General features: G+C 38.0%; 1 protein-coding gene across 5 annotated transcripts in view; it reads left to right on the top strand.

Moving 5' to 3' along the window:
• DOCK11 (dedicator of cytokinesis 11) overlaps positions 1 to 16237 on the top strand; it is a 216252-nt gene extending 200015 nt beyond the window's left edge. For 4 of the 5 annotated variants that reach the window (XM_027534837.1, XM_027534835.1, XM_027534833.1 and 1 more), the window contains 5 exons: positions 3351 to 3561; positions 3927 to 4117; positions 4555 to 4655; positions 6125 to 6263; positions 11998 to 16237. In XM_027534837.1, coding sequence (XP_027390638.1) covers positions 3351 to 3561; positions 3927 to 4117; positions 4555 to 4655; positions 6125 to 6263; positions 11998 to 12120 — 765 coding nt within the window. In that variant the 3' untranslated portion in view covers positions 12121 to 16237. Of the gene's footprint in view, positions 1 to 3350; positions 3562 to 3926; positions 4118 to 4554; positions 4656 to 6124; positions 6264 to 11826; positions 11845 to 11997 lie in introns of all 5 variants that reach the window. The other variant, XM_027534836.1, reaches the window with a different exon arrangement.
• Positions 16238 to 16739: the final 502 nt, after the last annotated feature.

Genomic DNA, 16739 nt, shown 5'->3' with positions numbered 1-16739 from the left:
TTGCATGAGGTGGCCAAAGGATTGGAGTTTCAGCTTCAACATCAGTCCTTCCAATGATCACCCAGGACTAATCTCCTTTAGGATGGACTGGTTGGATCTCCTTGCAGTCCAAGGGACTCTCGAGAGTCTTCTCCAACACCACAGTTCAAAAGCATCAATTCTTCGGCGCTCAGCTCTCTTTATAGTCCAACTGTCACATCCATACAAAACTAGTGGAAAAACCATAGCATTGACTGGACGGACCTTTGTTGGCAATGTCTCTGCTTTTTAATATGATGTCTAGGTTGGTCATAACTTTCCTTCTAAGGAGTAAGAGTCTTTTAATTTCATGGCTGCAGTCACCATCTGCAGTGATTTTGGAGCCCCAGAAAAATAAAGTCAGCCACTGTTTCCACTGTTTCCCCATCTATTTGCCAGGAAGTGATGGGACCAAATGCCATGATCTTCGTTTTCTGAATGTTGAGCTTTAAACCAACTTTTTCACTCTCCTCTTTCACTTTCATCAAGAGGCTCTTTAGTTCACTTCCTGCCATAAGGGTGGTGTCATCTGCCTATCTGAGGTTATTGATATTTCTCCTGCCAGTCTTGATTCCAGCTTGTACTTCCTCCAGCCCAGCGTTTCTCATGATGTACTCTGCATATAAGTTAAATAAGCAGGGTGACAATATACAGCCTTGATGTACTCCTTTTCCTATTTGGAACCAGTCTGTTATTCCATGTCCAGTTCTAACTGTTGCTTCCTGACCTGCATACAGATTTCTCAGGAGATTTTCTCTTTAAGATTTTTCCACAGTTAATTGTGATCCACACAGTCAAACGCTTTCGCACAGTCAATAAAGCAGAAAGAGATGTTTTTCTGGAACTCTCTTGCTTTTTCGATGATCCAGCAAATGTTGGCAGCAGTTTGATCTCTGGTTCCTCTGCCTTTTCTAAAACCAGCTTCAACATCTGGAAGTTCACGGTTCCCGTATTGCTGAAGCCTGGCATGGGGAATTTTAAGCATTACTTTAGTAGCGTGTGAGATGAGTGCAATTGTGCTGTAGTTTGAGCATTCTTTGGCACTGCCTTTCTTTGGGATAGGAACGAAAATTGACCTTTTCCAGTCCCGTGGCCACTGCTGAGTTTTCCAAATGTGCTGGCATATTGAGTGTAGCACTTTCACAGCATCATCTTTCAGGATTTGAAATAGCTCAACTGGAATTCCATCACCTCCACTAGCTTTGTCAGATATAGGATTCTTGATTAATAGATTTTTTTTTAGCACTTTGAATATAGCAGTCCACTGCCTTCTGGCCTCCTAAGTTTCTGATGGGAAATCTGACCATCTTATTCAGGATTCCTTGTGTGTGACGTGCCATTTGTCTCTTGATTGTTGCAAAATTCTCTCTTTGGCTTTGGCTTTTGACATTTGATTTTAATGTGTCTCACCGTGGGTCTCTTAGAGTTACCCTGCTTGGAGTTTGTTGAGCTTTGTGTCTTTCATCAGATTTGAGAGTTGACCCATTATTTCTTCAGATAGTCTCCCTGCCCCTTTCTCTCACTTTTCTGCTTCAAGTACTCCCCTAGTGTGTATTTTCACCTGCTGGATAATGTTCCACAGGTTCCGTAGCCTCTGTTCGTCTTTAATTTTTTTCCTTTGTGTTCCTCTGATGGATCATTGATCTTATCTTCAAGTAGGCTCACTATTTCTTACACCTGCTGCAGTTTACCTTTAATTCCCTCTGGTGACTTTTCATTTCAGTTATTGTATTGTTCACCTCTGAAAAAAAGGTTTTTTGATTTCCTTTTAGATTTTCTAGCTATTTATTGATATTGACATTTGTTGATAAATAGTTTTCTTGACTTTTTCCACAGTTCTTTGATCATGAATACTGCTGTTTTAATGTCTTTTTCTAGGAGATCTGCTATCACTTTTTTTTCAGTGATAATGTCTATTGGTTTATTTTTCTTTTTTGAGTGGGCCATACTGTCCTATTTCTTTGTATGCCTTGCAATTTTTTTTGGTGTTGAAAACTGGACATTTGTATTTAATATTGTGATCCCTCTGAAAATCAGATTCTCTCCCTGTCCCAGAGTTTCCTGGGTTTTGTTGTTGTTTTTAATTGTTGTAAGCTATGTCTGTCCCAAGAATCCACCTGAGGTGTAAATTTGGGATCTTCTCAAGTCTTTTCTGAGCCTGTGCCTTCCCCTGGGCATACGCAGCGACTTTCTAGTCACCCTCATTTATGCAATTACCTTAGAACAGTCTAGTATTGGATGTCCAGCTCCTAAGAGGGGATGGAGAGGAAAATGAAAGAGAGAGGAAAGGTGCTGGTCTGTTAAATACCCTGAAAGTCACTTTAGGCAGAGGGGGAGGGCATTGCAACAAAGGGAAGAGGTGGTATAAAAATGGCCACAGCCTCTTTGACTGTCCCCCTGTGACCAGAAGCAGCAATCAGCAGTCATAGCACAGATTCACAATATTTGGAAGACAGGGTCATTGTTCATCCTGGCTCCTACAAGCTGTTCTAGGAATATGCACACAGCTATCTGCCGTAGTACTTGAGGGATGAGGTATGGGTGGCTGCCATTGTGCCCAGAGTTAAAATTGAACAAAATCAAATTTAAGGCAATTTTCTGTCCAAGTCTTCCCCTGGAAGTTGCAAGTCTTCAACAGACTCCAGAGTTCCAAAATTGTTCCATCAGATAGGTAATGACGGTGTAAGTATTGTCTCTATAAGAAGATAGACGTCTGGTGCTCTGCCATCTTCTGAGAATCCTCTCTGTAATAGGTATTTTTTGAGGTGGAATTCAAATGTGCAGTTAGCCATTTTAATACATGGGGAGCACATGTACACCCGTGCTGGATTCAAGTCAATGTGTGGCAAAACCAATACAATATTGTAAAGTAATTAGCCTCCAATTAAAATAAATAAATTTATATTAAAAAAATAAAAATTAAAAAAGAAGTTGAATGTAACATAAAAGCAAATAAAACTAAATAAACATTTCAAAAAAGCAAATGATAAAGCAATGCTCAGCATGATCTCCAGTTTGTAAATAAATATATATGCATAGAAAAAAAGATGACAAGGAAATATATGAGAATGTGAATGATGGTCATTGCTGAGTGGTAGCATTGCAGTTTTTTCTGTCTACATTTCTGTAATCTCCAAATAGCTTCTGTAACTTCTTAATAATCAGAAGGAAACAATCCTTGAAGAAAGAGCAAAGACCTCTTCCAAGTGTATATTCATCTCGCAGTGTATTCAATGACACTGTTCCACAGTTGATCTCAGAGGCGTTAGTAGCTTACCTGTACCCCATTTTCCCTCCTGTTTAATAAAACACAAAACTTTCTTACTTTCCAGGTAAATGTCAAAGAGCTTGATCCCAAATATGCTCATATCCAAGTCACTTATGTGAAGCCCTACTTTGATGATAAAGAACTCACAGAAAGAAAAACTGAGTTTGAAAGAAACCATAATATCAACAGATTTGTTTTTGAGGCTCCTTATACATTGTCAGGCAAAAAGCAAGGCTGTATAGAGGAACAGTGCAAACGCCGTACAATCTTGACTAGTAAGTAGGACTTGGCATAACTTCTTTGTTTGACATGATCTTTTTTGATACATACAAGCAGCAGCTGGTCAGCAGGAAAATGTAACTAAAATTTTAATCATTTATTGTCCTTCAGTTCAGTCACTCACTTACACAAACATGGCTATGTTATAAACCATTCCTTTCCCATATGTAATTCATGCTTAGTCTGAGTCGTCTCAGAGAGAATTTCTCCTTCAGTCCTGAAGTAATAAGGCAATATTTGGTCTCTAAGGGATTTTTCCAGATTAAATATGGGGAGAATTAAGCACAATAGATTTTTGTTTTAGTTTGGCTATTTGATGTGCTGTCTTAAAAACTCATCTGTCAATCTTAATCTGTAATAGCTTCAAACTCGTTTCCATATGTGAAGAAGAGGATTGCTATAAACTATGAGCAGCAGATTCATTTAAAGCCAATTGATGTTGCCACTGATGAAATAAAAGATAAAACTGCAGAGCTGCAAAAGCTTTGCTCCTCTGCTGATGTGGACATGATTCAGCTCCAACTTAAATTGCAGGGCTGTGTTTCAGTGCAGGTATGTTGGTTGCTAACCATGTATTAAATGTTTCTTGTTGTTCCTCTTGCTTTCATAAGGGCACAGAACAAACACTAATTATAATTGTCTTATACTCTGACTGGGTGCAAAAATCTCTACATTATTTATTAATTTAATAAAGACATTATGTTCAGTTTCTGTAAATTTTTTGTTATGTCAGATAGCTTTAACATAAATCCCTCTGACTATAGCTAAGCCCTATATTTAGATAGCAGAAATTGTTAAGTAACTTGTTAGAGTATAATTTTGGCAGATGATTTGCTTTAATCTTTTTCAAATAAATTTATAGTAAGAATAGTAAATATGTTTCTCAGGTATGGATTTTTGTATATTGTATTCTTTTTAAAAAGAGAAATGAAAAAATTACTTTTTGATTACATCCTAACAACCCTCATTTTTCTCCTTTTGTAATTTAGGTAAATGCAGGTCCGTTAGCATATGCAAGGGCTTTCTTAAATGACAGTCAAGCTAGCAAGTATCCAGCCAAAAAAGTAAATGAGTTGAAAGACATGTTTAGGTAAGTGCTTTGCAGTTTTCAGATCAGACCTCTAGTTTTCTTTTACTCCATTGTCTTCTTAAGTGAAATCAAAATATTCACCAAATAATGTCCTTCTAAAAAAATTATCTGTTCCCTTTTATAACGTTTAAGTTACCTTCTAGTGGTATTTTAGGTAGTCAGGAAATGTGTGATCTCTTTCTTGCTGCAGAACTGTAACAGTATCCTAGTGACCCAAGGCGTTAAATATGACAACGACTTCATTGCTGTGGATATTGTGACACAAACACAAGCCCACATTCATTATGTGATTTCCTCCTTTGCCTGATTGAGCTCATGTCACAGCTTTTCCAGACCATTTAGGCTAGGAAAGGTTGGATAGGTTTGCTTCTATCCTGTATCCTTAGTTCCACTTGGATTCTGCTATTCTAGGGCATACGATAATCTTTTCTGGACTGAGCATCCCTCTAAGCCAATGCATGTCTGAATGGTTGCACAGTAGAAAAATCTGTTTCTTATATAAAAGAACTTAGATTCAGAATAAGAGAGAAAGATGATTTAAACAGACTGAGTAGAAAGATTATCTCCACTCATTTGCTCCTGACTTATTTCATTTACTTTTCCTATCTCTGTATTATCAGCTGTTTCAGGTTACAGAGTAACCATTACTCATTCCCTTGTAGCTCAGTCGGTAAAGAATCTGCCTGCAGTGCAGGAGACCCGGGTTTGATCCCTGGGTTGGGAAGACCCCCTGGAGAAGGAAATGGCAACCCACTCCAGTATCCTTGCCTGCAAAATCTCATGGACAGAGGAGCCTGGTGGGCTGTAGTCCACAGGGTCGCAAAGAGTCAGGCATGACTGAGCGTCTAACACTTCCTTACTTACTTAGTACTCATTCATTCAATGTTTATTAATGCCTGGCATGTACAAAAAGATTCTGCTCTTTGCTATGACAGGGATACAGCACAAATGGTCAGTGAGGTACTTTGTCCCCTAAGATTTGCGTTCTAATTATGGACATGAAACATAAACATATGAAATAATGATAAAAAAAGTTTTTATGATACATTATAATCTCTCTGTCGCCACTCTTACCAGCCCAGGGCAGATACTTCATGCCTATAAGCACCCAGCAGTGTACTGGGTACATAGCCCCAAATAAATTATTTTTCAATAACTGACATTGTCTATAGATGTTAATTAATGCAAGTGCAAGCATAGCTGAGATCATATCAAGTGATTGAGCAGGCAGGCTTCCCAGAGGGTATATATTTCAAGCCAGGTTTGGAAGGAGATAAGAAACCAGAAGACAAAGATAGAAAAGGAAAGATATTTCAGACTTAGGAGATGGCATTAGCAAAAACACAGTGAGAAAATATGGGGTTCTAATCTTCCTTCTAGGCAAGCTGTGGTTAAAGTAAATATTAAATTGTCAGAGAGACTTTTGAGTAATAAGTAACAAAAACTTTATCTTTGATCTTCATCTATAGGAAGTTCATCCAAGCATGCAGCATTGCACTGGAACTAAATGAACGGTTAATTAAAGAGGATCAGATTGAATACCATGAAGGGCTCAAGTCAAATTTCAGAGACATGGTGAAAGAATTGTCTGACATTATTCATGAACAGGCAAGTATTAGGGTGATTGAAAAGGAAAACATGATCTGGGTCCCTAAAGTGTTACTTAGCAAACCTATTAGTTTGAAATAGTATTACCTTGAAATTACTTAGTCTCTTATTTTAAAATCTGTTCTTATATTCTTTACCCATATAAATGATATAATGCAAATCAGATTTGAAACAATCACTGACAATTGCTTTAGCAGGTGTTTCAGATGTTAAACTATTTTGTTCTTTGTGCCACAGTGCCATTAGAAGTGAATAGTTGGGCAAGTGTGAATTAATCTACTGTGAGCATGGCTAAGGTCTCTCAAGAAGGATCCTAGAGAAGTGCCAGATCCCTAAATGAATACCCCTGTCTTAGATGTAGAAAACTGCATACAGTTGGCCTTCCATATTCGCAGCTTCCACATCCTTGGATTCAACCAACTTCAGATCAAAAATATTTGAAGAAAAATTTCCAGAAAGTTCCAAAAAAGCAAAACTTTAGTTTCCTGTATGTAGGCAGCTATTTACATAGCATTTACATTGTATTAACTATTATAAATAATCTGGAGATGATTTTAAAGTACAGGGGAGGATATGCATGAGTTACATGAAAATACTGTGTGATTTTATATAAGGGACTTGAGCATCCTCAGTTTAATAACCATGGGAGAAGGGGGGCAGTGGTCCTGGAACTAATCCTCTGAGGATACCGAGTGACAACTGTACTATCGTTTAGGTGAGATCCTGAGTGAGTTCCAAAATTCAAGAATTGTCTTAATACCCATATAGCCTGCAAAACTCTTTTTATAATACCTAGCATTGTAATATTTGCCTGTTAATGTCAATTATAGCTAACTTAGTAAAACACAATCTGAAACATATAGAGGCAAAGATCTGCTCACCACTGACAGCCAAATTCTGTCATAATTAAGCAGTTAAGACTTTTATACATCTACTTGCCTTAAAACCAGAGTACTCCTGAATTGTCCTTGTAAACGTCATTCCTATATTAGGCTCCTGAAATCTGTGTTTGCAACCACTCTATACATGGATTGTCACTGAACTATTTTAACGTCTTCACCACAGATGTAAAAGTCATGGCCTGATGGTCTGGTTCTCAGTGCCTGAGCCCTATTGAGCTTACATAATGTCTCTTTGCTTTCCTTAAGAAGGAAAACAGCCAATAAGATCAATATTTGCTTCAGAAACTCTTCAGACTCTCAATTTTTTATGAAATTCAGACCCCTTAAAAGAAACAAGGATAACTACAGCCCTTTAGAGAACACATTCTTATTGCTGGTTCCAGAAAGGAGAACCTCCTCTGTCCTGGTATGAGCATTTCACTGCTTGCCTGAAGACACTCCCCTGGGTGAGACCATCACATGGAGGGTGTCCTTACAAATAGACTGACCATGGTTAGTGCCAAAGCACTGCAGTGTAATGGTGGGGAGGGGCAGAAGAGAGATTTCAAGGAAAACAGGAGCTAGTTGACTATCTCTGCTATAGGAGCTACTTGACTGTCTCTCCTCTAGCTAGAAGAGCTAGCTATCTCTTATGGTATCTTGTATGCTTTCTCTTAGAAAGGACTTTGGGAAATTTGTTATAATTAGTCCAGAGTTGCACTGCGTGACCAGGAGTCCAATTTTCTAACCATGGTCATCTTCTCAGTATGGAGAAGCCAGGCAGCTAGACTTTCATCATCCATCTTGCAGTGAGATGAGTCATCCCAGTCTCCTGCTCTCCTATTCTCATGGCAGGGAATCTCGCCGGCCTGAGGAGTCTGGACTCAGTGATCTGTTTCCTCTTTCTGTCATCTTGACTTCTGTTAGCCCACTTAGGAGTGAGTGTAAACCATCCCAAGGCATACCTTTGCTGCTCAGTTTTCCGAGGTCCTTTTTTGTCTCCTTCCTAAAGCAGGCTGGTGATCAGGACTAGGCAGGCAGGGAATCATTCCACTTCCTTTATTGTCTGTATCTCAGGTTCAGCCCCTGAGTACGGTGGGGATATGCCTCTCTTCACCTTCACTGTTCTGGGGTATGTTGAAGTGTTAGTCACTCAGTCATGTCCAACTCTTTGTGACCCCATGGACTGTAGCTCCCCAGGCTCTTTTGTCTGTGGAATTCTCCAGGCAAGAATGGAGTGGGTTGCTATTTCCTTCTCCAGGGGATCTTCTGAACCCAGGGATCAAACTCGGGTCTCCTGCATTGTAGGTGAATTCTTTACCATCTGAGCCATCTGGGGAATACTTTAATCAAATAGACTACATAATTTGTTCCTAGAAACTGTCCAGTTTACGGGGTTCTGTTCTCCATTGTCTATAGGGAAAAACAGCAAAACTCCTCCTTTACAAAAATATAAAACAATTATAGCATTTTAAGCCAATATATATTACAGTTATAGGGGCTTCCCTGGTGGCTCAGATGGTAAAGCATCTGCCTGCAGTGTGGGAGACCTGGGATCGATCCCCGGGTCAGGAAGATCCCCTGGAGAAAGAAATGGCAATGCACTCCAGTACTCTTGCCTGGAAAATTCCATGCATAGAGGAGCCTGGTAGGCTATAGTCCATGGGATTGCAAACATTTGGACACGACTGAGCAACTTCACTGGTATATTACAGTTAAAGGATTTGCATGCAACTGTATGACCTAGCCTTGAACTCTAAATTATTCAAATTGAAAGCAAATTATTCAATTTACTGCTAGTATGATGATCAAGATATTTAGAGCAGTCATCCTATACAGTTCTTTTTTCCTTGCTAAAAATCAAAATTGAACTGATGTTGTTGTTCAGTTACTCGGTCATGTCTGACTCTGCAACCCCATGCACTGCAACACACCAGGCTTCCCTGTCCTTCAACACCTCCCGGAGTTTGCTCAAACTCTCATCCATTGATTTGGTGATTACATCCAATCATCTCATCCTCTGTTGTCCCTTTCTCCTCCTGCCTTCAATCTTTCCCAGCATCAGTATTTTCCCGTTACTCAGCTCTTCACATCAAGTGGCCAAAGTATTGGAACTTCAGCTTCAGAATCAGTCTTTCCAATGAATATTCAGGGGTGATTTCCCTTATGATTGGTTTGATCTGCTTGCAGTCCAAGGGACTCTCAAGAGTCTTCTCCAACACCACAGTTTGAAAGAATTCATTCTTCGGCATTCAGCCTTCTTTATGGTCCAACTCTCACATCCATACATGACTACTGGAAAAACCATAGCTTTGACTAGATGGACCTTTGTTGGCAAAGTAATGTCTCTGCTTTTTATTCAGAGTCAGCCAAGTCAGTTTAAAAGATTTTGGCTTTATTCAGTGATTCATGAGTCTGGCAGCATCCCATCTGTCAGAGAGAAAGGAGCTCTGAAGAGCTGTAGAAAATGGAAGCCTTTTACAGGTAGAAGGAGTCTGGTCAAGGAAGTTATTCTAAAAGAGACCTGATTGTTTCAAGCAAGGTCACCTTCCTCTGGGGCACAGCAAGGGTCTGTCCAGTGAAGTACCTCACTAGTGCTGACCAGGAAATTTCAAACTTGAAAGTAATGCATGTACTTTTTTGACTAGTTCAGATTACCTGCCTGGAAAAGACTGAAACTGCAGTTAGGTTGATAGTAATTCTCAGGTGATGTGGGTTTAGCACAAGTGACTCCATTTTGGGCCTCTTGTCTCTCTCTCTCTTTTTTTTTTTTTAAATTTATTTGGCTGCACCATGTCTTAGCTGCGGCATGTGGGATCCAGCTCCCCGAGCAGAGACTGAACCCAGGCCCCCTGCACTGGGAGCGTGGAGTCCCATCCTCTGGACCACCAGGGAAGTCCCTTGTCTCTTTAACACCCTGAAATTTGGATTTTATGAATCTGCTGTCATATTTTCCACCTGTCTTTCTCATTTAATTTCTATAAACCATGGCTATTATGTTCAGTTCTAGAGACCAAATTTTAGACCCTTGATATTATATATTCTCCTGTAGTTTAAATTCTTCTATATTCTATATTGATAGGTAACCAAGAAAAGTCTTACTTTCTATTGGTTTATATTTATGAAATCTGTATTGTCATGATGTATCCTATTTAGATGCACCTTGGTTTGGGCAAATGTTGACTTTTTAGTGAATTTTTGTAAATCAGTATTTCCAATATTTCCATATAAAAGAGAGCTTTTTTTTTTTTTTTTTTAGTCAGACACTTTGAGATATATTATTTCCCAAAGGCAAATATAATACAAAAGAAGATAAAATATAGCTGTGTACTGAAATGTGAGTTATCTGTTTAGCTCCACAAATGATGACTTGACAAAAAGATATGGCCTGGCTATTCCTTGGCCCTTTTCAGTGTTATCTGTTACCCTATACCAAAATATGAAGTTCTTTCTCTTGTAAGAGGAAATTTTTCTATTTTACGGATTTTATATAAGACATGATTTGCAGCAGCACAAATGATATGACCCATTTCTGCCACCAGAAGCCAATTTGCAGGCTTAATACTGAAGTTTCAAAGCTAACTTGAGAACCTAGTATTGAAAGCTTGAAACCTAAGTTGGTACTGTACAGTAAAGAGGTTGGATGTGATGTGTATGTTGTTCTTCCATCTTGTCTGTGCATGAGATATCAGTTGATTTTGATCACACAAAATGGATAATTTTTAAAACATCTATACTAAATTAAGAGACACTTACTCCTTGGAAGGAAAGTTATGACCAACCTAGATAGTATATTGAAAAGCAGAGATATTACTTTGCCAACAAAGGTCTGTCTAGTCAAGGCTATGGTTTTACCAGTGGTCATGTATGGATGTGAGCGTTGGACTGTGAAGAGAGGTTGAGCGCCGAAAAATTGATGCTTTTGAACTGTGGTGTTGGAGAAGACTCTTGAAAGTCCCTTGGACTCCAAGGAGATCCAACCAGTCCATTCTAAAGGAGATCAGCCCTGGGTATTCTTTTGAAGGAATGATGCTAAAGCTGAAACTCCAGTACTTTGGCCACCTCATGCGAAGAGTTGACTCATTGGAAAAAACTCTGATGCTAGGAGGGATTGGGGGCAGGAGGAGAAGGGGATGACAGAGGATGAGATGGCTGGATGGCATCACCGACTCGATGGACATGAGTTTGAGTGAACTCTGGGAGTTGGTGATGGACAGGGATGCCTGGTGTGCTGTGATTCATGGGGTCGCAAAGAGTCAGATACTACTGAGCGACTGAACTGAACTGAATATGATTATATGTATATATTTATGAAGTTCTTCATTTCCAAGAAAAATGTTTTGCATCAATTAGTTTACATAATTATGGTATACATTTGAAAATTTGACTTATTTTCTCTTTACTTAAAATTATTTATGAAATCTCCAGGGAAAGGGCATGGGTATCAGGATATTTCAAAAGCCCCCCAGTGAACTTGAGAACCACTCTTAGAAGATGATCTATAAACTCATATCAAGAAGTTCATTGTTTAGGCTCTTGTTATGACCATCTGTTAAAAAAAATTTTTAAAGACTGTGTTACGTCTCAGTTGCTGTTGAATTTTGCATTTTACGACCTTTCGTTTTTCTTAATGAGTAACCAGATCTTTTCTGCTTTTTTGATACGCTGCCTTTGTAATACAGCTTTGAAGATTTGAGTCGGTAATGTTTTTCTTTGCTCTTTCTGCTTTATATCATTTTAAATAGCTAAGTGTCAGTGATAAATTGGAATATGCCTATGATTTTGTATACACATACCTTTTTTGGCCATGGCTATTTTGCTTAGTGATAAACATGCCATTTCTTTCGTTTTAGATAATACAAGAAGACCCAATGCATTCTCCCTGGATGAGCAACACATTACATGTATTTTGTGCAATTAGTGGTACATCGAGTGACCGAAGTTATGGTTCCCCAAGATACACTGCTGAAATATGAGGACATGCAGATGTCAAGTGACAACAAGACTGAACTTTCTCAGGAATATTTGGAGCTGTGCAAATGTTAAAAATTTAAAGATTTGTTATACACAGAGTGTTTCCTCCTGACACCAAAACTTTCATGCTTTCATACAGGGTGCTTACATATTTGTAAATATTTAAGCAACTTGAAAGTGCCTGGAAAATTGCACCACTGTGCTTAGTTTGTACTTTTTTAGGTAAATCTATATACTGAGAAGTAGAGTTCAAAAACTAATTCGATTTGCTTAATTGTCGCTTAAAATATTAATGGTACTGTGTAAAATTGTATAATGGAACACAATAAAAGGTAAAACTTCTTTGTAATTAGAAGTGAAGGAAATAATACTTTGAACTTAGCATTTTTCTTGATAGGAAGCTAAATTCATTATCATACTAATCCTTGGAGAATAAATTGATAAAATTTTCACAAAACATGGATACTTCCAACTGAGGAGATAATTTGAAACCTTGCCTTCCAGTGGTCTAGACTGGGCTAAAGGAAATAGAAGCATTATGTGAAAAGGAAAATTTCACAAAGAAAGGATATACATAGAAATACCAGGCTTACCAGTCCTTCAAGTTTTGATCCAATGATGCTAGGTATTCCAGTCAGTGGTCTCTCTAACATACGAGGCAAGGGATTCCATTGTGGCCTGTGTTTGCCTAGCAAGCAGCCTTTGTTGCCTAAGCTTCATCAGCTGAGACTCTCCATAAAGCTAAACAAACATCTCTGAGATTTGCAGTTACTTCAAAGTTTAGCAGCAGAGTCTGAGGGTAGGGACTTTGTAATGATGACTTTCTTCAGTTAACAAGGTTAATAAGGATTTTGATAGAACTTGATGATCACAGCATTTCTTGGGTCAGTATCCATAACCACCACGTATTTAGCAGCTGCTGGCTAAGGATTACATCTCTAACTATGAAGAAACCTCAGATTAACTAAATAATTCAGGAGAAACCAAGATGTGAAGGACATTTTTACCTTGAACTATCCATAAAATTTTGGCTGCCTTTCATGTAAACATTAAGTCCTAGATTTATTTTTCATATGTAGTTTAGCCTATCTTATAGACATTAAAAAAAAAAAAAACACACCAGAAAACAGACACTGAAATATAAGTGTATTGTATGGAGCTTTGGCTTTTTAAATACTCTGTGATCAAGTAAATCTTAGAGATCATTATGCACCTGGCTTGGGCATATTTCTTTACATGTTATTTTTAAGCTTTCAAGGGAGCATGAAATTACTTATAAAAGATTAATTTTGTATTTTAATAAGGGATTCAGAAATTCCAGAGGCAGTCGGTAATTCCTTAATATCTTGGAGTCACGTGAAGAGTTAGTTTCACCTTTAAAACTATTATATGTGGCACATATATGTAAAAAAAACTGTCACCCAGAGAGAGTGCTGCCTTCTGAGAATGAGATGTCTTAGGGAAACTTGAGTAATCTTTTGTCAATGACCAGTCTCTATCCTATCCCCCAGTATATACTGTGCCCTGTGGGTCACTTTAAAAAGTGTAACAAATCACCCCTGCCCTCAAGGAAGTTGCAGTCTAGTTGAGGCGGCAAGATAGACACGAAATTAAATAATACAAGAATTAACAATATAAGACAAGATAAGTTGTCTATGAGAACTGCCAAATGAATGACATTGTCCATAACTCATATCATATTCAAGGGATGAGAAGCTGCTGTGAGTGTTAATGTTCAGGGATGACTTCATGGAGAAAGGAAAGCCTTGAACAGGCTTTCAAAGATGAGAAGCTATTCTAGGCAGAAGGACCATCACGCGCAAAGGTGTAGAAAGATTTTGTAAAAGTTCAGGGTAATGGTGAAAGGACCAGTTTTGTTCAAGGGAGTAGTAGATGCTAAATCTAGAAAGACTATTTGGACCTAGATATTGGAAAGCCTTGAATACCAGGATAATAGTATTTTGACTTTACTCAATGAACAGGAGGAAACCAGTCAAGGTTTTTGAATGGAGAGATTACTTGACTAAATATTATTTTTATGAAGGTAATCCTTTATATTGCTGCCAGATGCCTTTGAGTCTGAGAGAGATGGACATATGGAAACCAGTTAGATAGTTATTGCAGTAATCTAATGAGTCCATAAGCCCATAGATGTAAACAAGAATGGAGAAGAAAGGACAAGTGCAAGAGATACTATGTGGAAAGATTGGCCATGACTTATTGATGACTAAGGAGAAAAAAGGAAAAGGTAAAGATAATTTTGTGTCCTGTGGCCAATGAGTTCTCCAGGTCATGGCAAAATTTTACACAATTATTTTCACCAGCTTCCAAACTGAGGGTAGAAAGGTATATAGAGAGAACACGGTGGGTTAGACTAGAGAAAGCCACTAAGTATGCCTTGAAACACTGCATATGTTAGGTATTACTGTTTATATAGTTTAATGATTTCATGAAGTGATTTGGCCTCTACAGATGAATTCACATCAAGAATACATTTCTGCTATACTGATTATTTTTGCAATTAAGCTTGACTCCAGGTTCCCTGGAAACTACTGTTTTGATAGTCTTTGAACAGCTTGTAAACTGTGAATAAAGTCAGCATAGTAGTGTTAGCTTATCACAAGAATGTTAACCCATAGAGAAAGTAAGCAATTCCATGCAGATTTTCTGAGTAACCAGTGCACCAATGGCATCATGTCCATAGATGGTATTGTTATTGTTACCATATTTATATGAATTGACTGCATATATAAATACAGTATCTTTTCAAAAATGAAACAGCAGCAGTGGTAGCAACAGACTTGGAACTGTGACCAACATATCATAGAACTAGAGATGACTCACTGGTTAATTAACAAACTAAATAGGTCAGCATAATACAAACCCAAGCCTTTGATTATAAATACTAGTTTATCTGTAATGCAGAACCTGAGCAATGTATTGAAATCTTAGGAATTTCCTAACTCTTGAAACTCTTAATAAAGAGATACATATTTCAGGCTTCTCATACACAAACTGGTGGGCTACCTTCAGTCTTCTAATAACAGTACACTATGCTTCAGCTATCGAAACACAGGGAGAGGAGTAGAGTAAAAGACGATTAGGGGTGGGGAATGGGTTTGTATCACAGGACTATTCCCCTGTCCTGGGAAGTGGCCAGTAAGAGTGCTTTGTTCATCTTGTTCCACTGACAATGCTTTCTTTCTAGTCCCTAGCCACATAATGGTTCCTCTAAGAAAAGTGTATATGTATGTTTATCCAACTCCAGATTGACGTGGCGACTAAATTCTTCAAAGACTGTGCCTCTATGTATGGCATCTTAAGACTTTTTCCAACATACTTTCTTGTCTTCTCTTTTCCTCTTTATTAAGCTGTAATTTGTACACCATGCAATTCACCCATTTAAAACACAAAATCTGTAGTTTTTAGTGTATTCACAGTTGTGTGACCATCACCACAAGTAATTTTAGAATATTTTCATCACTTCCAAAGGAAACCCTATACTCATTATCAGTCACTCCCATTGCCCACCAACCAGTCCCCAGCCCCTAGTAATCAACTTTTCTGTATCTATAGATTTGTGTCCTGGACATTTCTTATAAATGGGATCACATACTGTGTGGCCTTCTGTGACTAGCTTCTTTCATTTAGCATGATATTTTCAAGGTTCATCCATGTTGTAACTTGTATGAGAATTTCACTCCTTTTTTGGCTGGATAATAACTCCTTTTGTATGAATATGTCATATTTTGTTTGTTTATCAGTTAATGAACATTTGGTTTATTTTTGCTTTTTGGCTATTGTTGATAATGTTGCTATGAACATTTGCCTACAAGTTTTTCTATGGATATGTTTTCATTTGTCTTGGGCATATACCTAGGAGTTGAATTACTGGGTCATATGGTAACTATGTTTAAACTTTTGAAGAACTGCCAGACTCTTTCCTACAGGAGTTGCACCACTTTACAGTCCCAGCAGCACTAAATAAGGATTTCAATTTCTCCATATTCTCAACAACACTTGTTATTATCTGCCTCTTTAATTACACCTTCCTAGTAGGTGTGAAGTGGCATCTCACTGGGATTTTTATTACATTTCCCAAATAATTAATGAAGTTGAGCATTGTTTCATGTGTTTGTTGACCATTCTTATACGTTCTTTGGAAATACGTCTATTCAGAGGGTTTACCCATTTTTAAACACTGGTTTCTCTGTTGATCATTGAGTTGCAAAAGTTCTTTATATGTTCTAGATGCAAGTTTCTTATCAGCTATATGATTCCCATATATTTCTGATGTTGACTTTTTACTTTTGTAATGGTGTTGAGACAAAAGGTTTTAATTTTGATGAAGTCCAATTTCTCTATGTTTTCTTGTCGTTTGTGCTTTGATGTTGTATCTAAGAAGGCGTTGCCTAATCCAAGGTCATGGAGATTTACACCTATATATTTTTTGAGTTTAAAAAAATTTTTTTTTATTTTACTACTTACCCGTACTTTATTTACAAATTGCAAGTCTTCTTATGGTACATAAAATGCTTTCTGTAGCTCATCTCAGCTTTGTTCACACTGAAGTGAGTTCTTTTCTATGCTCAATTGCTGCTGCTGCCACTGATTTGTTTTC

Source organism: Bos indicus x Bos taurus, chromosome X (genome assembly GCF_003369695.1).
Source record: "Bos indicus x Bos taurus breed Angus x Brahman F1 hybrid chromosome X, Bos_hybrid_MaternalHap_v2.0, whole genome shotgun sequence".
NCBI lineage: Eukaryota > Metazoa > Chordata > Mammalia > Artiodactyla > Bovidae > Bos > Bos indicus x Bos taurus.
Note: the sequence above shows the minus strand (reverse complement) of the source record. Positions and strands in the feature narration are given on the sequence as shown.